The sequence below is a fragment of the Mandrillus leucophaeus genome, unplaced genomic scaffold (assembly GCF_000951045.1).
Source record: "Mandrillus leucophaeus isolate KB7577 unplaced genomic scaffold, Mleu.le_1.0 Scaffold300, whole genome shotgun sequence".
NCBI classification, from domain to species: Eukaryota; Metazoa; Chordata; class Mammalia; order Primates; family Cercopithecidae; genus Mandrillus; species Mandrillus leucophaeus.
Genome location: NW_012103144.1, coordinates 2,800,139 through 2,824,065, shown reverse-complemented (window position 1 = coordinate 2,824,065; position 23,927 = coordinate 2,800,139). Strand labels below are relative to the sequence as shown.

The window sequence follows — 23,927 nt, the reverse complement described above, 5'->3', positions numbered from 1 at the left end:
CACCACAAAGATTCTAGGGTTTTTTCCCCTACTTCTGCCTGCTTATGCCTTTTTTTCTCCGCTTTCTATTATTAGCAACAGTATATTTCTTAGGAAAGGAAGTACAAATATAATATGTAAGAAACAGAATAGATATAGCATACTAACTAATTTTTATAAAGTATTGTTTGAGAGTACAATATTCTCTATGAACCCCCCAATATAAATATGGTTTCAGAATGTGCTTGACAAGTAACTTTCAAAAGGTACTAAGTGGCCCAGGTGTGGTGGCTCACTCCTGTAATCCTAGCACTTTGGGAGACCAAGGCAGAAGGGATGCTTGAGCCCAGGAGTTTGAGATAAGCCTGGGCAACATAGGGAGACCTGTTTCTACAAAAAATAAAAAATTAGCCAGGCATGGTGGCACATGCCAGTAGTCCCAGCTACTCGGGAGGCTGAGGTGAGAAGATTGCTTGAACCTGGGAGATTGAGGCTGCAGTGAGCCATGATTGTGCCACCAAACTCCAGCCTGGCAACAGACCAAGACCTGTCTAAAAAAAAAAAAAAAAAAAAAATTAAGGTAATAAGCAAACCTGGCTTATGAGGTAATACTGATACTAATCAAGTATGCAATGTGTCAGGGCCTAAGTCATTAGTCATCTGTTCTCAGAAAATTACATATATCAAATTGCACCTGATGTTGGATGCTGTGGTTTACTGTACCGTACATTAAGCATGCAAAGCCCCAAAACAAAGCATAGTAATGAAAGTATAAACTTCTAAATCAAAGCTATAGGAAGATTCATTCACAAACATTTAATAATCAGGTTTTATGACTCTCTCAACAAAATAATAACCCCTTTCCATTTCTATAGGAAGTGCTACAACACTTCCACATCTCATTGCACTCCAGGACATGTTGTGAGATAAAGATGGTATCTTCATTCTCTTTTCCAAGGCCAGGGCTATGGTGAGGTGAATGAGGCACTTGTCTAAGGTGCAAAATTTAAGGGGGTACCAAAAAACTTAGCAATCAAGCAAATAATATTTTAATACAATATTTTAAAATACCAAAATTAATGCAAAAAATTATAAACAAAAAAGTCAACGCTTTAAACAAAGACAGGGTCAATGTTACCGACTTTTCCTTTTGCCTCAAGTTCTAGTATGTCTCAGCATGGCACTGCTCTTTTCAAGGACAAGGAAACTGAGGAGCAGAGTTCCACACTAGAAGGCTCATTACCACAGAAGTAGGACCAAACCAGTCCAGATGCCTTTTTTTTTTTTTAACTTTTATTTTAAGTTCAGGGGTACAAGTGCAGGCTTGTTACATAGGTAAACTTGTGTCATGGAGGTTGTTGCACAGGTTATTTCATCACCCAGTTGCTAAGCCTAGAACCCATTAGCGATTTTTCCTGATCCTCTCCGTCCTCCCTCCCTCTACCCTTGCGTAGGCCCCAGTGTCTGTTGTTCCCCTCTATGTGTCCATGTGTTCTCATCACTTAGCTCCCACTTACAAGTGAGAACATGTGGTGTTTAGTCTTCTGTTCCTATGTTAGTTTGCTAAGGATAATGGCCTCCAGCTCCATCCATGTTCCTGCAAAGGACATGGTCTCATTCTTTTTTATAACCAGAAAAGATTTCTGTGCTAATAGTCCAGGCCAGTTTCCTTCAGTGAAGTCCTCTATTTTACAAGAGGAAAATCTCTGTCAAGAGTTTGAAGAGCCTCATAATCAATCTCCTTGAAATAATATTATTCATAAATAATCTGAAGGCTGAACTAAACTCAAGTCAAATTTATGTGAAATGTGTGAATTGACATAAAATCCAATGAAATATTTATTTAGCTCACTGATGCAATATATTTCTGAAACCAAAATTTTTAAATGAATACTTACTGATGGAAGAGTCAGAGTCTTAAAAGAGCCTAAAAGGAAAACAGAAAAGAAAACAGAGTTAGCACAATTTGAATATGACGATAGAACACAAACCTTCCAAAACTCTCCCAATACTCTTATATGTGTAGATGGAATCATAAATACATTTGGTCAAACCAAAATAACATTTAAATGTCCAGAAGACCCAATAAGTTATTACATATCTTTGTGCCAAATGATTAAAAATCAGGATTAAAAGGGTATCAGTGGGCGAACTCAAAAACATTAGGTTCTGCTTCTCTTTGCCATTATTATTTTTGTTGTCATGGTGCTGCTGCCCTTGTTGCTATTTTAAGATCATACGTGCTTGCGGGGCACTTCACTGTACAGTAGTAGCCTGAAGTTTATTTCTTGTTCTCACACCCTCGTGATACAAGAAAAAAGGAAGGCATTAGTCATGTCAGGGGTGAGCTGGGACTCATAACTGACTCATGAGTACTAGGGTGATGCAGACTTTTCTTCATGTAAAGTTTCTATACATAGGACTGCTAATTAAACTCATGCCAATTTCTCATCAGATCCATTTATCTCCGGGGGAAAAATGGTTTCATGTTAAAAATAAAAGAGTACTTGTCCAAAGTTCCTATTGAAGATGGCAGGACCTTGGGAAATAAAATGGAGCAAAAGATGATTTTAAAGAGAGAGAGGGAAAGAATAGGCCCCGGTTCCTTCATTCATTTAAAAAATAGCACAATGTGCAAGACAGACGTGGTCCCTCTCCTCCAGGAAGCCAAATGGGTCTATCAGGTGAGAGCAGAGGCACCAGGGCAAAGCACAGTACACGGCAGGGGTTAAGCTAGCGGCATCTGGAATCAGACCACATCTAGAATTTGATACATACTGGCCCGTCCTTAAACAAATTACCTGATTCTCCAGTTCAATTTTTTTCATCCATAAGATGAGGATGCTAACAATCATACCAATCTCATGAGGTGGTTGTAAGGAATAAGTGTGTTGATACCTGTAAACCATATAGAACAGTGCCTGACACATAGAAAACACTTGATATATGTTAGCTATTATAGTGTCAAAAAGCTTGAAGAGTTTTCCATTGGGGATGTCAGTATGCCCCTACAGACATGGTCTCAAATTTTTATGATAGAGTATTCCATCAATAAAAACACTTAGTATACCTTACCCATGTCAAATTAGATTTATAAACTTATATACATGTATTTTCTCAACCAAAATATTAAACATTAGAAAAACTTTAATTTATAGCCAGGCACAGTGGCTCACACCTGTAATCCTAGCACTTTGGGAGACTGAGGCAGACAGAACACCTGAAGTCAGGAGTTCGAGACCAGCCTGGCCAACATGGCAAAACCCCATCTCTACTGAAAACTACAAAAATTAGCCAGGCATACTGGCATGCCTGTAGTCCCAGCTGCCTGGGAGGCTGAGGAAGGAGGATTGCTTGAACCCAGGAGGTGGAGGTTGCAGTGAGCTGAGATCACATCACTGCACTACAGCCTGGGCAACAGAGCGAGACTCTGTCTTAAAATTAAATAAATAAATAAATAAAAAGAAAAAGAGAAAAACTTTAACTTCTTAGCTTTGCTTAATAAAATAATAGAAATAAAAAGTACTACATTTTCTACTTCCATCCTTATAAATGGTCATATATACTCTTAGATGTGTGCACACCCACTTTGAAGACTACCACCCCAGTGGGCCACAATGAAATACAAGTATGTTTTCAGGAACAGATAAGTAACTCATCACCATCACTTACCACCTAGCACAGATCAGTTCATCTAATAACTGTCATCGTAGGAAGCAAAGAGTAAGATTCTTAAACAACAGGATATTGAACATGGTGTTTCAAAAAGGTGAAGAAGTATCGTGGAACAGATACATGTAGTACAGGTAGGACAAGGAGCACACTGGAGGGATGAAGGGAAGGCACCTACAGAAAATGATGCCAGTGTCTAGGGTTGTAGGATATGGAGAAATTAGCCATATGAGCAAGGAGGGGTACAATGTTACAGGCAGAAGAGCAGCAAATGCAAAGCAGTAGAGATCAACCTGAGTCTACTAAACCAAAGAGCTGGGTGAGCAAAGACCACAGACAGAAAGAGAACAGTAGCCAGGAGGCTTGGCCCGATCACAAGGGGCTCTTTGGACAAGATGAGTCCTCACCAGGATTATCCCAGTTGACACTGTTATTCCAGCATCCTGATTTAGCATTATTCTGGATCTTTTTTTGGTTAGAAAATTATTATTCTAGGATGGGTTTAATGTGCACATAAATTAACTTTGAAAATGTTTTATTCTTTTTTTAATTGACAAGTAATAATTGTATATATTCATGGTATACCACATATAGATGATACATGCATACCTTATGGAATGAGGTATACTTTATGGCATGGCTAAATCACACTATTTAACATGTGCCTTAGCTCACATAACTACTTGTGGAAAGAAACAATTAAAATTTACTCTCAGCAATTTTTAAGTATACAATATGTTGATATTAACCATAGTCACCATGCTGTACACTAGATCTCTCGAAATTATTCCTCCCATATAACTGAATTTTGTGTCCGTTGACCGACATCTCCCCATTCCTTTCACCCTCTGGTAACTGCCATTTTACCCTTTGTTTCTATGAGCTCATCTTTTTCACACTCCACATATAAGTGAGATCATGCAATATTTGTTTTTCTGTGCTTGGCTTATTTCACTTAACATAACGTCCTCCAGAGTCACCCACGTCACTGAAAATGACAGGACCTCCTTCTTTTATAAGACTGAATAGTGTTCCATTATGTATATACAGCACACTTTCTTTATCCATTTATCCATTGATGGACACTAATATTGACTCCGCATCTTAGATATTGGGAATAACTCTGCAGTGGATGTGGGAGTGCAGATATCTCTTCAACATACTGATTTTATATCGTTGGATATACACCAGCTGTGCTTTGGGAGTATCTTACCTTGTAGGAAGAAACTTCTGTTCATTAAGCTTACTTTTAATGGGAAAGACTTATTATATTCTATACTGAATTGAAGTGAAATTGAAAAGCCCCAGGATATTTCGGCAAGTAAACTTGGTAAAACCTTCAAAGGAACCATAAAGAGAGACAATTTACAGGGCAAATTTTGTACTGTAAAAACATTTGTGAAGAGAAGCATCGGGCTCTGCAAGCAGACTTTGTGAAATATTTGGGTTGAAACATTTAAACATTGCAATACAGGGGGGGTGGTGGATGGAATTGAGAATACCATCCATATAGCAGAATTTGTTCTGATCTCACCAGGTACCTCAGCATGTGTGGAGAGGGTGTTTTCTTAATTTAAAATATTATGGTCGGGTCACTTGAATATTAAAATAAATAATGGGTTACAACCTAGTGAATAAAACAAGAATCTATGAGTTCATGCTGATACACAATTAAATACATGACTGAGTGAAAGAGAAGAAAGAGTTATTCCTTACCACAGAATTCCAACTAATAATTGTAGAAGGAATCGTGGAATTCAAAAATTTCACAACTGTCACAAAAATAATGGCAACAATCACCAATCTAGCGTGTACAGGCTAAAGAGAATTGTGAGAAATAATCAACCACTGTTGTTTTAATCTACTAAATCTGGGGGTGGCTTGTTTCACAGCAACAGTTGATTGGAACACTTCAGAAATGAGCAATATTAACTAGCAACTCTTTAAAGCTGCTCAGTCACATACAGGCGCCTCTAAACACATGTGGCTATTGAGCCACTGAAATAAGCAGCAAGTGTAAAATACACCCCATATTTCTGAGACTTACAACCCAAAAAAAATGTAAAATGTCATGTCAATAACTTTATAGTGATTAAATGTTGAACTAATAATATTTGTAAATTATTGGGTTAAATAAAATATATTATTACAATTAACTTCACCTGTTTCTCTTTTTTTTTAGTGTGGCTACTAGAAAATTTCCAATAACTTATGTAGTTGACTTATACTTGTATTGGACAGAACTAGTTTAGGGGATAGAAGACTTAAATTTGTGTTTAGCAACAATAAAACAACCAACAGATCAGACAGAATGCAATTTTTTAGTTATATGAATAAAATAATAATAATAATAGTACTTACCACCTACAGAGTGTTCTAAAGCATTACATATATTAATGCGTTTAAAGCTCACAACAATACTATTAAGTATTATTACCCTTAATTTACAAATGAGAACACTGAGACACAGAGATGTGAAATGACTTGCCCAGGGTCACACAGAGAAAAAGTACTGGGGCCAAGCTTCTGACCCTGGCCACCTGTCTTGTGGGTCTGAGCTCCAAACCACTGCTCTGCACTGACTCTGAGTATAAAAAAAAAAATAGTTGTATGCACATCAATCAATGTGATACATCATATCAACAGAATGAAGGGCAAAAACCATATGATCATTTCAACGGATACCAAAAAAAGTTGATAAAATTCAGCACCTCTTCATGATAAAAACCCTCAAAAAACTGCATATAGAAGGAACATACCTCAACATAAAGGAGCTATATATGACAGACCCACAGCCAGTATCATACTAAATGGGGAAAAACTGAAAGACTTTCGTCTGAGATCAGGAAGACGACGAGACTTTCACCACTGTTATTCAACACAGTACTGGAAGTCCTAGCTAGAGCAATCAGACAAGAGAAAGAAACGAAGGGCATCCAAATTGGAAAGAAAGAAGTCAAATTATCCTTGTTCGCAGATGATATAATATTTTAATTAATTTATTTTTTAAAGATAAATAGACACAGGGTCTCCCTATGTTGCCCAGGCTGGTCTCAGACTCCCAGGCTCAAGTGATCTGGACCTCCTCCACCTCCCAAAGTGCTGGTATTACAGGCGTGAGTCAGCATGCCCAGCCAATATGATCTTGTATTTGGAAAAACTTAAAGATGCCACCAAAACACGATTAGAACTGATAAACTCAGTCTAGTTGCAGGATACAAAATCAACATACAAGAATCAGCAGAATTCTGATCTGAAAAAGAAATCAAGAAAGTAATCCCATTTACAATAGCAGCAAATAAAGTTAAATACCCAGGCATTAACTTAACCAAAGAAGTGAAAAATCTGTACAATGAAAACCATAAAACACTGATAAAAAAAATTGAAGATGACACCAAAAAAATGAAGATATTCCATGTTCATGGATTGAAATTATCGATGTTAAAATGTCCATGCTGCTGAAACCAATCTACAGATTTAAGGCAATCTCTATCAAAATACCAATGACATTCTTCACAGAAATAGAGAAAACAATCCTAAAACTTTTATGGAACCACCAAAGACCCAGAATAGCCAAAGCTATACTGAGAAAAAAAAAAAAAAAAAGGAGGAATCACATTACCTGACTTCAAATTATACTACAGAGCTGTAGTAACCAAAACAGCATGATATTGGCATAATAACAGACACATGACCAATGGAACACAATAAACCCAGAAACAAATCCATACACTTACAGTGAACTCATTTTTGACAAAGGTGCCAAGAACATATATTGAGGAAAAGACAGTCTCTTCAATAAATGGTGCTGGGAAAACTGGATGTCCATATGCAGAAGAAAGAAACTAGACCCTATCTCTCACCATACACTAAAATCAAATCAAAATGGATTAAAGACTTAAACCTAAAACTGTGAAACTACTAAAAGAAAATTTTGGGGAAACTCTCCAGGACACTGAACTGGGCAAAGATTTCTTGAGCAATACCCCACAAGCACAGGCAACCAAAGCAAAAATCGACAAATAGGATCACGTCAAGTTAAAAAGCTTCTGCACAATAAAGGAAACAATCAATAAAATGAAGATACAACTGAGAATGAGAGAAAATCTTTGTAACTACTCATCTGACAAGGGATTAATAACCAAAACATATAAAGAGCTCAAATAACTCTATAGGAAAAAAATCTAATAATCCAATTAAAAATGGGAAAAAGATCTGAATAGACATTCCTCAAAAGAAGACAGATGGCTAACAGGTATATGAAAAGGCCCTCTCAACACTATTCATCATTAGAGAAATGTAAATCAAAACTACAATGAGATATCATCTCGCCCCAGTTAAAATGGCTTTTATCCAAAAGACAGGCAGTAACAAATGCTGGTGAGGATGTGGAGGAAAGGGAATCCTCGTACACTGTTGATGGAAATGAAAATTAGTACAACCACTGTGGAGAACAGTTTGGAGGTTCCTCATAAAACTAAAAATAGAGCTACCATACAATCCAGCAATCCCACTGCTGAGTATATACCCAAAAGAAAGGAAATCAGTATATCAAAGAGCTATCTGCACTCCCACGTTTGTTACACCACTGTTCATAAAAGCTGAGATTTCGAAGTAACCGGAAGTAACCTAAGTGTCCATCAGCAAATGAATGGATAAAGAAAATGTGGTACATGTACATGATGAAGTACTATTCAGCCATAAAAAAGAATGAGATCCTGTCATTTGCAACAACATGGATGTAACTGAAGGTCATTATGTTAAGTGAAATAAGCCAAACACAGAAAGACAAACTTTGCACATTCTCACTTATCTGTGGTAGCTAAAAATTAAAACAATTGAACTAATGGAGATAGAGAGTAGAAGGATAGTTACTAGAGGCTGGAGAGAGTAGTGAGGGGTTAGAGAGGAAGTGAGGATGGTTAACGGGCATGAAAAGTAGTTAGAAAAATGAGTAAGACCTAGCATTTGATAGCACAACAGGGGGACTGTAGTCAATAACAATTTAATTGCACATTTTTAAATAACTAAAATAGTATAACTGGATTGTTTGTAACACAAAGGACAAATGCTTGAGTGAACGGATACCCCAGTTGCTATGATGTGGTTGTTGACATTGCATGACTATTTCAAAGTATCTCATGTACCCTGTAAATATATACACCTTCTATGTATCCACAAAAATTAAAAATAAAAAAAAGAATCAGTTGTACTGTTGGTTTTATTACACATAGTTTTTTTGGGGGGGAGGGGACAGGGTCTCACTCTGTCACCCAGGTTGGAGCACAGTGGCACAATCATAGCTCACTGCCGCCCCAAACTCCTGGACTCAAGCGATCCTCCTGCCTCAGCCTCCCCAGTAACTAGGACTACAAGCACAGGCCACCACGCCTGGCTAATTATTTTTATTTTTTTACAGAAATGGGGGCTCATTATGTTGCCCAGGCTGCTCTCAAACTCCTAGGCTCAAGTGATCCTTCCACCTTGACCTCCCAAGGCCCTAGGATTACAGATGTGAGTCACTGTGCCTCATCACTGCTTTTTCGTTTGTTTGTTTTTGAGACAGAGTCTTGCTCTGTTGCCCAGGCTGGAGTGCAGTGGCATGATCTCAGCTCACTGCAAGCTCCACCTCCCAGGTTCAAGAGATTCTCATGCCTCAGCCTCCCATGTAGTTGGGACTACAGGCGAGCACCACCACAGCTGGCTGACTTTTTGTGTTTTTAGTAGAGACAGGGTTTTGTCATGTTGGCCAGGCTGGTCTCGAACTCCTGACCTCAAGTGATCTGCCCACCTCAGCCTCCCAAAGTGCTGGGATTACAGGAGGTGGGCCACCGGTCCCAGCCCTGGGCCTCACCATTGTTTTTATTATACATATTTTTGATTATAGTAAAAGTTCCACAGCCTGGATAGCCTGTTTGTATATGTTGCTATCACCACTTCCTCAATCACAGATGTTCAAAATCTCAGTCATCTTGAACTCTTTTCTCTCCTCAGCTCTAAGTTTATCACTCACCAGAACCCGTGGATTCTTCTTCCATGAAGTTGCCCTTAGAAGAAACTTAGAGTTATACTCTAAGCACTGCAGCAGCGGAGCTAACTCTAAAATAATTTGTGTCATACAGGAACTCTGAAAAGGATATAAAAACTAAACACTTTCCCAACTCATGTCAATTCCTCACACTACACAGTTTTGACATGTTTTGAAGTTGATTCCAAGATCTGAAACATTCCTCTTCAAAGGAAAATTAAACAGTAGCCGACTCTGAGATGGTAATTACAATGCAGGAGGTTTACTAAGGAGTATTCAGCAGATCAGCACCTGCAGAAGGGAACGGGGGAAACTGGACTAAGGGAGACAGCAGTGGGGCTGCAATGCAGGCTCCAAAGAGGCATCCACCAGGGCAGCTCAGAAGCAGTCACAGCCAGTGAGAGTTGTCCTGAACTGGGACGAAAGGGCTGGACCTTCATACCCCACATCAATCAGTCACATAATGCAGGCCATCCCCAGGAGGGAGGCCACCACGGCCAAGGCAATTCTCTAGCTGATATAATCATCAGAGGCAACTGGCTCTGAAGGCAGTTGGGCACAACACTCCCAGCAGCTTTCGGGAAAAGGTCCTTCATCCCTGAAGGGCGATCTGGGCCCTAAAACGCAGCATCCACCACAATGTCCCACATTGGAATAAAATAGAAACAAACTGCAGTGAGCTTCGCCCCAACAAACCAGCACCCTCCATTATTGAGAGTTACTTATTTTTCATTGTATTAGGATAAATCATCAGGGGTTGACTATTATGCTAGGTCCATAACTGGAGGAAGTAATGTGCTTCCTTCCTGCCCTGGTCTTATACCAGCTACCACCCACCCACCGGCAGCAAATGTATACGGATGAAGAATGACGGGGGTGGGGGTGGTAATTTATTTTCATCCAATGACATCAGCAAGGAGAAAGCAAAAAAACAGTTGGGAATCTACAATCCAAATGAGGCTCTCGGACATTGACTTATTGGAGGCCAAGTATTCTGGCACTTCAAAACAAGCTAAACAGATTTGAAGTGCAGGAAATCTCATTTCATAGTAGAAGTGTTTTTTGTTTTGTCTTTTGTTTTTAATGCAGCTCTGAATCAAGTCAAATCTTTGAGGAATTCTCTCACTAGAGAGAAGTTGGAAGAGCAGTTCAGCTGCATGCTGGGTCCTAGTGCTCAGACACATGACCTTATCTGTTCACCGATGCAAGAAAGATACAGAGTTAGAAACAGAAGTCCTACCCAGGCCAGGCATGGCAGCTCACGACTATAATACCAGCACTTTGGGAGGGCTGAGGCAGAAGGATCCCTTGAGGCAAGGAGTTCAAGACCAGCCTGGGCAACATGGTGTGACCCCATCTCTATTTAAAAACAAATAAAAATACAAAATACAAGGACTCTTCCCAAACGCTATACTGTAGGGACAGAGATGTCCCACCCACCCCTATTTCTTGCTGGATCCAGGGAGCGACTCAGAGGATGTGTGGACACATCCAATCTAAGGCCTACTCACTGGTCTCATGTGTTATTATTAAAAGGTCGATTTTAAGTACTTGACATTTTTTTCTGCTGATCTTCCCTTTAAATTTACAAATACAGCTTGGAATTTCCTAGGCACTTCTGAAGTCCTAGCATAGGACTTATTTGAAAGTTCTATTCATTTAGAAATAATTTACACAACCAAAACACAGAATCGGGAGCAGCAGGGAGGAGAATGGGGGAAGTATAGATGAGAGAGGAATAATAATCTCTTTCTCTGCTGTTGCTAGGTTGAGAATTAAATAGATAGTATTTGCAAATTGTTGTGAACATTTTTCTCCCTTTTGGCGAGGCTCCATTCAGACACGGGAAACGGTCACCACCTCTTGAAACCCAGTACGGCACTCTTTTATATCACTAACTAAAGACACACTCTGTTATGTAAGGTTCTTCTTAGCATTTTTATAGATAACTTTATAAAACTCCAATCATTTCTGTGTATAACCAGAGACAGTCAATCTCAAATCCCTTTCAGATGCTTTCTCCTTCCCAGTGCTGCTTAAGCAACTCGGAAGAAACCTTGTTTGAAGACTTCGCATTTGGCACAGCCTGAGAACTGGCCGTTTGATTTACAAATAGAGTCAAAGCTATTTTTAAATTGTGTAATAAACATACACAAAAACTAACCTTTCCTTAACTTTTTAAACATACTCGGTAATACCATTATATGCTGCCTCTTCTGACATCTGTCCTCACCAAATAGCTTTGGAAAATCATTGAAGAAAAGGAGTACTGTGTAAATGGAAATCCAACTAGGTACAGAAATACTCTCTATGAAAAAAAAAAGTGGATTTTCCACTATATATATATATATATATATATATGTGTGTGCCTGACTTAGTGTTTGCTGCTTAATTATTTTTGGCAACCTTTTGCTACTCAGTCTCATGCAATAATACATTTAAATTTATTATCACTTTTTTAGCTGAAAATTTTGATCTCTTTATCAATTTACTAAATTTTTTTCCTCATGCTTCAGCATTCTTTGATCTACAGATAAACAAGGTGAGAAATAGGGGTTTTCGCCCACAAATTCATGGAAAACAAAACTTTAAAATACAATTTTTTTTTGTTTTTTGAGACGGAGTCTCACTTTGTTGCCCAGGCTGGAGTGCAGTGGCATGATCTCAGCTCACTGCAACTTCTGCTTTCCAAGTTCAAGCGATCCTCCTGCCTCAGCCCCCCCAGTAGCAGGGATTAAAGGTATGAGCCACCATACCTGGCTAATTTTTGTATAAAATACAGTATTTTTTAGACAGTGAAATAATAGACATTGGAGATTCATATAGCAGGCAGGTGAGGGATAAGAAATGACTTAATGGATACAACATACACTATCTGGCTGATGTTTATACTATAAGCCCAGACTCCACCACTACCCGAAATATCCATGTAAGAAAACTGCACATGTACTCCCTAAATCTATAAAAATAAAAAATTTTTAAAACTTAAAGTAAGATTTAAAAATACAATGTTTCTGCTTCACAGTTTAATGTCACTTTAAGGCAAAATAACTATTGGGGAAATTCAATCTACACAGAAAACACAAGTATTCTGAGCAAAACAAAACCAAACAAAAAAATCTTTCATCCCTTACATACTCCTTTTATATTTTTCTCTCTTGTTTCCCTTTGCTTACAAATATCTTAATAAATTTGAGTTTCATAAACAAAGTTTTGTTCCATTTAGACTGCTGAGTAAAAAAAAAAAAACAGGTCAAACACAAACCTACTAAAAGTAAAATAAATAAAATGGTACACTATAAAGTAAATGTTACATTAAGTACAAATGAAAAACCCAAAGTCAAGCAAGGTTCTTGGCTGCTAAATGTACAAGGCATTCTCTTTTTTTTTTTTTTTTTTTTTTTTTGAGACGGAGTCTCGCTCTGTCGCCCAGGCTGGAGTGCAGTGGCCGGATCTCAGCTCACTGCAAGCTCCGCCTCCCGGGTTTACGCCATTCTCCTGCCTCAGCCTCCCGAGTAGCTGGGACTACAGGCGCCCGCCACCTCGCCCGGCTAGTTTTTTGTATTTTTTAGTAGAGACGGGGTTTCACCGTGTTAGCCAGGATGGTCTCGATCTCCTGACCTCGTGATCCGCCCGTCTCGGCCTCCCAAAGTGCTGGGATTACAGGCTTGAGCCACCGCGCCCGGCCATACAGGGCATTCTTAATGGCAGGGTCAGCAATCCACAGCCTACAGATCCAGTCTGGCCCACGCCTGTTTTTTGTACAGTTCATGAACTAAGAATGGGTTTGCATTTCTAAATAGCTGGGGGAAATATCAAAAGAAGAATAATATTTCGTGATAAGTAAAAATTATATGAACTCAAAATTTCAGCATCCGTAAATAAAGTTCTGTTGGTACACAACCATGCTCATCTCTTTACGCACCATCTACAGCTGCTTCCAAGCTATAAAGGCAGAGGTTAGCAGCTGCAATAACGACCTGAAGGTTGGCAAAACCTACACGCTTAGCATCTGGCCCTTTACAGAAATTTTGCCGACCTCTGTGGCTCTTTTTAGGGAGATTTTCTTCTTCTTCAAGGGATAAGGAATAAGGTTGAAGATCCACCTAAGCCAAAATGAGTCATCAGCAGGGAGACTTGGACTCATGCCACAGGCTCATGGTCAGGCATCAGTATTAATATCTGATACTGGGAAACACCAGGTACAACATAGTTAACATTCCCTGAGTGTTTTCTATGTACCAAGCATTGTGATAAATGTTTTAAAGATGTGCACTAAAAAAAAAATAGAAATAAGTGTGTGAAATCAATTTTAATAAACATATTTTATTTAACTCAATATGTCCAAAATATTAACATTGAACATGAAATCATTATTTTAAAATCACAAGTTTTATTGCGTTTCTTGGAACTAAGTATTCAAAATCCATTGTGTATTTTATACTCATGGCACATCTCAATTTATATGAGCCACATTTCAAGTGCTCAAAACCACATGTGGCTAGTAGCTACCATATTGGATGATACAGCTCTTAAGTATTATCTTATTTAATCCTCTCAACAATGCTATGAGGTGGGTACTATTATTAGGTGATGCTAGGGTTCAATTTCAGTGTGGTTTCCGAGCGCCCATTCAAACCCACTGTGCCTTCCAAAAAGTGCAGGACAGACCTAGCTATTCCTTCCAAAACAGTAGTGCAAACATAACCTCATATTCCTTCTCTCCTTGTTCCTCCTCTGTAGCTTGCTGCACTCTCATTTACTATTTGGATACACCCACTCTTTCATCTTTCCTCTCTTATCCATGTTGTTACTACCTCAAGCCCCTATGTAGCTCTGTAGGTTACCATTCCTCTTCGACCATTCCTCTTCAACTGATCCACAAATAAAATGTATGGATGGGCTGCAGAATCCTTCGCAGCATTCATAACACATTCCCCAACTCCCATGTCCATGGCAGACACAGCTAATTCATCCAGCTCTCTAGTCCAGAAAACCCAGGCTTGACTTTGAAACTGTCAACACAGCACTCCAATCAGCCTCTACAATCAACTTGGGCTGACACATCAAATGAAGCCTACTCTGCTTCCCTGCGAAGAGCATGGGCACAAGAACCTCGTGTGGTCACCAAATATTTGTCACCCAGCATTGTGTCATATGTAGTTTGGTGCTGAATAAATTTGAAGTGCTGAGAATAATAAATTCCCCATCTTATCTATATTCCTGAAGAGCTTTAACATATATTGCAGTGAAACTTAAATTTGTAATACTAAATCATTTCTGTCAGTTACATTTTCATAAATGTAAATTCCTAACACAGCCTTGCCAAAAGGGAGCTACTACGTGTTCTTTAAAAATGTTCCTCTCCATTTATTTCCAAGCTCTTTACCAGTCTGGTTTTTGGATTTTAACTTATGAATCGTTTCTTCAGAACTAACAATCCACACACCTGCCATCTACCTACCTACTGCTACCCCCTCCACCAAATCTTTGACCAATTTCACCCTGAGCCTTGCAAGGGAAGAAAATCACCTCAAAGAATTCTCCAAGGGAAGTGAAGAGTGGAAGAGATAGAGCCAGACCAAGATCCACTTTAATCCTCCTCGCCAAGTTTTATCATTGCACCTTTCGTATGCTGGTCATCTTGGCCCAGACCAAGAGATGGTGAATTACAAATTCACTGACAACCATGGCAGTAATAAAGTAATTCCACCCAGTCCTCTTGAGCTTCAACTGAGGCATATCTTCATGGTAAACAGCCCTTTCCTCTTCTCTTTCCCCTCTGTGTTAGCTCCCCCAGATATGAATATGACTTTCAGCCCCTGTATTCCAATTTCCTACAATCCAATGGTGACCCAGTTCAGGGCACCACCAGGGAAGATCTCCAATCCTGTGTTTCTCTTTCCGGTGTGCCACTACTTTTAACTTTTACCCCCATTTCCTATAAAGTGGTGGCCAGATCTGTGCAATTTACAGGTGGGTAGATAAGTTTTCCTAAAACTGTATTTCAATTTTATTCTTCGTCTCAATTTCACACCTCAAAATATTTCTTTCCTTACTGATTCTCTTCTATTTCTTTCTTTCTTCAAAGAAGAAAGTATGAGGGTTTTTTAAGGATAATCCACTTCCCTCTGCCCCTAATACTGAGCTCACCCCTTCTAACCCAGGAATTATCCACCCTCTCCTTTGCCTTAACCACTTTCACCTTTCTAATGTGCCTTTTGAGGGAACATCCACCTCTCTCCTTTCAACCACCAAACTTCTGGAAAGAATAAATTCTGATTATATTTATCACCATCCATTTATTCCTTCAAATTTGCTTTTGCTCCCAACATTCGACTTAAAGCCACTTGCCTAAGGGTCACCAATGTTCTTTCCTCTGTCCTCATCTTCTCTTCTCTGGCCTTCTGAGAGAATTGATACTATTAAACCTTCCTTCTTGGAACTTCTTCTTCCCTTGACTTCTGAAACATTTTCAATCTACCCTTCTCTGACTGCTCGTTGTCTATTCTTTTCTTTTCTTTTTTTTTTTCTTCTTGAGACAGGGCCGTGCTTTGTTACCCAGGCTAGAGTACAGTGGCACTATCGTGGCTCTCTTGTAGCTTTGAACTCCCAGGCTCAAGAAATCCTCCCGCTTCAGCCTCCTGAGTAGCTGGGACTACAAGCACATGCTACCACATCCAGCTAATTTTTTTAATTTTTAGTTGAGATGAGGTTTCAATATGTTGTCCAGGCTGATCTCAAACTCCTGAGCTCAAGCGATCTGCTCGCCTCAGCCTCCCAAGTTGCTGGGATTACAGGCATGAGCCACTGTGTCCGGTCTTCTCCCTTTCATTAACTTATTTCCTCTTTCCAAGCTTCTCTCAAAAGTCTTGTTCTTCCCATGAGCTCTGTCTCTCTTGTGCATCTTATGTATTTCCAGGACTTCAAAATACTGTCTACCTCTATGAAAACAATGCCTAAATCCCAGCTGCAGTTTCAAAACTATCTGCTGGCCATCTCCACCTGGATGTCTCCCCAAACTCATATCCAAAGCAGAATGAAACATCTTTTCAAAAGATATATACACAAACCCCTACTCCTTTTCTTAACTGCCACACCTAGCCAGCAGCTCTTTCCTCCGGCACACCCTTCCTGTCTCTAGTACAGGAAGTAACTGTTCCCTCCAAATGCCAAATATGTCAGCAGAGATGGGACGTTTATGAATGGACATCTGTATAGCTCTGGAAGTAAAAGGTAACAGTACCAGGCACAGGGTCACATACAAGAAGCACTGTTTACAAACCGCATTGAATTTTTTATACAAAAAATAAAAACTCCTCCAGCCTTCTGCACTATTAATATTATATTATCCTTCTGGGACCTCGGAATCTCCTCCAGTGCCTTCCTTTCTCTTATTCCCCACTCCCCATTCACTCATGTTTCACATACAGCAAATAATCAATAAATAATACATTAATGAGAAGAAATGTCTGTGGGGAAACAACTAGTTTCAGCATTGTAAAGCCCTCTTCACAGGACATAAAGGATCAACAGTAACCCAGCCCAAATTCTTATGGGATCTGTTTTCTATTTCCACCACAACCCTTCAGTGAGTCACTAGGACAGTGACTCATTCAGTGCTAGAAGAGGAGCAGCACATGTTTAACTTGGAGTTTAAAGAATCAGTGTGTTCACTTTTAACTTCACCCAATCATTGATTCACAATCAAACCCCAAGTCATGTTTCTCTGTGGCTGAAAGCGAACACCAGCGCTTATGGTTGAAGGCTGCTTAAAAGCAAACATGAAAGTCCAGGAGGAGCCTTCCCTCCGCTGCCATGAATCATCACAGGCTTGCAGGGGCATGCTACTCCCCCTCGAGCTTTCCAGCATTTGGTCGAGCACAATTTGTGAGATACCAAAAGGCAGTTGTTCTCATTCTAATGTGACTAAGAATCACCTGTGGTGATGGCGGAACATAAAGGTTAGATTCTTTTTTTTTTTTTTTTTTTTTTTGACAGAGTCTTGCTCTGTCGCCCAGGCTGGAGTGCACCAGTGCAATCTCGGCTCACTGCAGCCTCTGCCTCCTGGGTTCAAGCGATTCTGCTGCCTCAGCCTCCCGAGTAGCTGGGACTATAGGCGTGCGCCACCACACCCAGCTAATTTTTGTATTTTTGGTAGAGACAGGGTTTCACCATGTTGGCCAGGCTGGTCTTGAACTTCTGGCCTCAAGTGATCCACCTACCTTGGCTTCCCAAAGTGCTGGGATTATAGGCGTGAGCCACCACACCCAGCCGAGATTCTTGATTCTTACCCATGTCTTGAGGGAGGCCATGAATCAACCTTTTTAATAAATACAATTTGCACTTTGAGAAACACAGCAACAGAATTTAGTTTTTAAAAAGTCTGTGAAGCTTCTAACCCAGCCCCCATCCCTTATACAGAACCATTAGTGCATAAAGAGCAACTCCACCTTGAGCTAAAATAAGAAACTTTTACAAGATGCAAGTAAGCATTTTTAAACTCCTTAGTTAGCCTTATTTTCTTCCATATCAGAAGAATCAGCATTTGTAAATATATCTTAGGTCTTAAGCTCAGCTCTCCATATGTTAGGAAAGTTTCGTAGCATATAATGGAAATAGCACTGGACTGCAAATTTGGGAACCTGCAATCTGTTTCAACCTGAACTCTGCCACCAATAAGTGATTTGACCTTGGGAAAATCCCCAGATCCCATGCCTCACCTCAGTCTCCTCAGCCATATATTAGGTGATTGAATTGGCTTATCTTTGAGGTCCCCTTCAGCTCCAAAACTCTATGAGGCTGAAAGTAAACTAAGAGGAGAGCTAGCATTTCATCTTGTAATTCTTTCTATTCAAATTAGATTTCATAAGATCCAGGTCTACACTACTGCAAGCAATGTGAAAATGATTATAGTGGAAGATGACTATGCAACATTGCATCAATATCCCAAAATCAAGGAAACAAAAATACTTCACCCTCTTCCCAGCAATAGAAAACCTTATTGTCTCTGGACCTCAGATACAACTAACTTCAAATTCAGGCTTCACCATTTACTAACTGGGTTAACTCAGAAAAACTAATTGTTCTCTCTTTGCCTCAATTTCCTCACCTCCAAAATGAAGACAAGAGTATCTACTTCATCAGGTGTTAAAATTAAATATCGTGAATAAAGTCCTTGGTACTATGAGGAAACTGGATATTCAATATGTTAAATCCCTTCCAATCCCTTCCTAGGGGTGTGTCTTTTATAGAGCTCCCAGTTCAAGACCATCACAATAGGTGATTAATAATTGCCTTCGACATAAACTGTTGCTACTCTCTTCTAGTAACAATAGCTACCATTTTCTTGAATAATTCCTTTGTGTTAAGTGCCTTGAATATGTTACCTCATTTAATCCTCACAATATCCACATAATTGTATAAGGCAGAAACCACTATTTTTCAGATGATGAAACTGAAGCCTGGTGAGATCATGACTGCCCACAGCCACACAACCACTAAGTGGAATGGCCAGCACCTGTGCCCAGGTAGACAGGCTCCAGAGCCCAGGCACATCGTGATTACGCTGTGGTCCTTTATTCTCAAGCACCACCTACCTGTTAATATACATCACACACAATAGCAAAGACGATGTGTGAATGAAAAGCCTACACCCTTTAAAAATAATTCTCACATAACTGCAGGTTCAGACTGAGTTCTGTTGGCAAAGCTGCCTGTGAAAACCTGCTCTGGGAGATCTGCCCACACATTACACTAATTAATCTACTTTCATAAAGACCATGGGACTGATTTTTATCTACGAGGCATGAAATGCATGTTCAGGAGCTTTGTTTCCACCAGAAAACCATCCTAACCGAACTGGATGATTTTTTTAAGTTTTTCAGCTAATATCTCAATTTTTAAAAATTTCCCACCCTTACTGAGCCAAGATGGAAAATAAAATATACCACAGTCAATGTGAGAAAGACAACAAAGGAAAAAAACATATTTTTTAAAAAATCTTTTAAAAAAGAAGGTTAATACTCCATTAACTCTCCAGAATTTTAGGGCAAAAAGAAAAAGCAAGTTATTAAAGGCTATAGACACATTTATAGAGCACATCCCACCCCAATAACTCAATGGGAAGATGGAAGTAGGCTTGGCAGCATTTAAAAAATGGTGCTACCAAACCAGCAGGCACTTACCAGGAGACGCCCATGCAGAGTCCCCAGATTTTTCGGTAGGCATTTTCGATTTCGCTTTTTGGGAGTTTTTGGTTTTGGAGGTTCTTTTGTTTTTGTTTTTGAGATATAATCTCACTGTGTTATCCAGGCTGGTCTCAAACTCCTGGGCTCAAGCAATCCTCCCACCTCAGCCTCCCAAGCTCTTGGATTATGGTTGTGAGCCACTGCACTCAGCCTCTAGGATTTTTTTCTTAAACCAGGTTTACATGAAACTAATGATGATGAATTCATTAATGAGGGAGAAAGGCTATATTCTTTATTACTTGAAGTGACTCTTGTTCAGGAAAACTACTGAAAGTTTACAAATGAAAATGTCAAATTGTAGCAAAAGAAGGGAAAATAAAACAGAAATTATGGTTTCAAGGACATCACAAAAATTAAATTATTTTATGTGCCTTACAGATGAGAGGACAGTTCTCAAAATGTTCGTAACTTTTTTTTCTTGATTTGGCATGGAACTCCAGAGCAACCTCACAGTAAGGAAAAAGAAAAAAATATATATATATAGGAAGAGATAAAGGGACAGACTCACTCTCCACCCAATACAATAGTCTGACTTGATTTTAAATGCCAATAGCTGCGCCATCTTCTCTCCTCTGGTAATTATTACCTGCTGAACTTTTACTATGTTTTTGTCAATTATGTTTATTTAACTCACTCTTTATGCAAAGGAAGATAAGATTAGGAACATAGTTCTAATCACTGTGGAGATGATGGCAATGATGCTGATGGTGGTAGACGTGGTGACAGTGGTGACAGTGACAAGCAATCTTTTGAATCTCACTACTAGAAAGGCATTGATACACTTTTCCAGAACTCTGCAAAGTGTAGCAGAAATACTTTTTCTAAAGGTCTATTAATCACCAAAAAAAAGCCCATAATCACCGGGCACAGTGGCTCACACCTGTAATCCTAGCACTTTGGGAGGCCGACGTGGGCAGGTAACAAGGTCAGGAGTTCAAGACCATCCTGGTTAACACAGTGAAACCCCGTCTCTACTAAAAATACAAAAAATCAGCCAGGCATTGTGGCACACGCCTGTAGTCCCAGTTACTAGGGAGGCTGAGCACTTTGAGAAACACAGCAACAGAATTTAGTTTTTAAAAAGTCTGTGAAGCTTCTAACCCAGCCCCCATCCCTTATACAGAACCATTAGTGCATAAAGAGCAACTCCACCTTGAGCTAAAATAAGAAACTTTTACAAGATGCAAGTAAGCATTTTTAAACTCCTTAGTTAGCCTTATTTTCTTCCATATCAGAAGAATCAGCATTTGTAAATATATCTTAGGTCTTAAGCTCAGCTCTCCATATGTTAGGAAAGTTTCGTAGCATATAATGGAAATAGCACTGGACTGCAAATTTGGGAACCTGCAATCTGTTTCAACCTGAACTCTGCCACCAATAAGTGATTTGACCTTGGGAAAATCCCCAGATCCCATGCCTCACCTCAGTCTCCTCAGCCATATATTAGGTGATTGAATTGGCTTATCTTTGAGGTCCCCTTCAGCTCCAAAACTCTATGAGGCTGAAAGTAAACTAAGAGGAGAGCTAGCATTTCATCTTGTAATTCTTTCTATTCAAATTAGATTTCATAAGATCCAGGTCTACACTACTGCAAGCAATGTGAAAATGATTATAGTGGAAGATGACTATGCAACATTGCATCAATATCCCAAAATCAAGGAAACAAAAATACTTCACCCTCTTCCCAGCAATAGAAAACCTTATTGTCTCTGGACCTCAGATACAACTAACTTCAAATTCAGGCTTCACCATTTACTAACTGGGTTAACTCAGAAAAACTAATTGTTCTCTCTTTGCCTCAATTTCCTCACCTCCAAAATGAAGACAAGAGTATCTACTTCATCAGGTGTTAAAATTAAACATTGTGCATAAAGTCCTTGGTACTATGAGGAAACTGGATATTTAATATGTTAAATCCCTTCCAATCCCTTCCTAGGGGTGTGTCTTTTATAGAGCTCCCAGTTCAAGACCATCACAATAGGTGATTAATAATTGCCTTCGACATAAACTGTTGCTACTCTCTTCTAGTAACAATAGCTACCATTTTCTTGAATAATTCCTTTGTGTTAAGTGCCTTGAATATGTTACCTCATTTAATCCTCACAATATCCACATAATTGTATAAGGCAGAAACCACTATTTTTCAGATGATGAAACTGAAGCCTGGTGAGATCATGACTGCCCACAGCCACACAACCACTAAGTGGAATGGCCAGCACCTGTGCCCAGGTAGACAGGCTCCAGAGCCCAGGCACATCGTGATTACGCTGTGGTCCTTTATTCTCAAGCACCACCTACCTGTTAATATACATCACACACAATAGCAAAGACGATGTGTGAATGAAAAGCCTACACCCTTTAAAAATAATTCTCACATAACTGCAGGTTCAGACTGAGTTCTGTTGGCAAAGCTGCCTGTGAAAACCTGCTCTGGGAGATCTGCCCACACATTACACTAATTAATCTACTTTCATAAAGACCATGGGACTGATTTTTATCTACGAGGCATGAAATGCATGTTCAGGAGCTTTGTTTCCACCAGAAAACCATCCTAACCGAACTGGATGATTTTTTTAAGTTTTTCAGCTAATATCTCAATTTTTAAAAATTTCCCACCCTTACTGAGCCAAGATGGAAAATAAAATATACCACAGTCAATGTGAGAAAGACAACAAAGGAAAAAAACATATTTTTTAAAAAATCTTTTAAAAAAGAAGGTTAATACTCCATTAACTCTCCAGAATTTTAGGGCAAAAAGAAAAAGCAAGTTATTAAAGGCTATAGACACATTTATAGAGCACATCCCACCCCAATAACTCAATGGGAAGATGGAAGTAGGCTTGGCAGCATTTAAAAAATGGTGCTACCAAACCAGCAGGCACTTACCAGGAGACACCCATGCAGAGTCCCCAGATTTTTCGGTAGGCATTTTCGATTTCGCTTTTTGGGAGTTTTTGGTTTTGGAGGTTCTTTTGTTTTTGTTTTTGAGATATAATCTCACTGTGTTATCCAGGCTGGTCTCAAACTCCTGGGCTCAAGCAATCCTCCCACCTCAGCCTCCCAAGCTCTTGGATTATGGTTGTGAGCCACTGCACTCAGCCTCTAGGATTTTTTTCTTAAACCAGGTTTACATGAAACTAATGATGATGAATTCATTAATGAGGGAGAAAGGCTATATTCTTTATTACTTGAAGTGACTCTTGTTCAGGAAAACTACTGAAAGTTTACAAATGAAAATGTCAAATTGTAGCAAAAGAAGGGAAAATAAAACAGAAATTATGGTTTCAAGGACATCACAAAAATTAAATTATTTTATGTGCCTTACAGATGAGAGGACAGTTCTCAAAATGTTCGTAACTTTTTTTTCTTGATTTGGCATGGAACTCCAGAGCAACCTCACAGTAAGGAAAAAGAAAAAAATATATATATATAGGAAGAGATAAAGGGACAGACTCACTCTCCACCCAATACAATAGTCTGACTTGATTTTAAATGCCAATAGCTGCGCCATCTTCTCTCCTCTGGTAATTATTACCTGCTGAACTTTTACTATGTTTTTGTCAATTATGTTTATTTAACTCACTCTTTATGCAAAGGAAGATAAGATTAGGAACAGAGTTCTAATCACTGTGGAGATGATGGCAATGATGCTGATGGTGGTAGACGTGGTGACAGTGGTGACAGTGACAAGCAATCTTTTGAATCTCACTACTAGAAAGGCATTGATACACTTTTCCAGAACTCTGCAAAGTGTAGCAGAAATACTTTTTCTAAAGGTCTATTAATCACCAAAAAAAAGCCCATAATCACCGGGCACAGTGGCTCACACCTGTAATCCTAGCACTTTGGGAGGCCGACGTGGGCAGGTAACAAGGTCAGGAGTTCAAGACCATCCTGGTTAACACAGTGAAACCCCGTCTCTACTAAAAATACAAAAAATCAGCCAGGCATTGTGGCACACGCCTGTAGTCCCAGTTACTAGGGAGGCTGAGGCAGGA

At 39.3% G+C, this 23,927-nt stretch overlaps 1 protein-coding gene across 1 annotated transcript in view; it reads right to left on the bottom strand.

The window, feature by feature from the left end:
* The window catches only part of CD109 (CD109 molecule), a 149,351-nt gene that overhangs the window by 117,905 nt on the left and 7,519 nt on the right, over positions 1–23,927 (bottom strand). Inside the window, exon 3 of the mRNA XM_011987122.1 lies at positions 1,878–1,906. Within this exon, the coding sequence (XP_011842512.1) occupies positions 1,878–1,906 (29 nt within the window). The remainder of the gene's footprint in view (positions 1–1,877; positions 1,907–23,927) is intronic.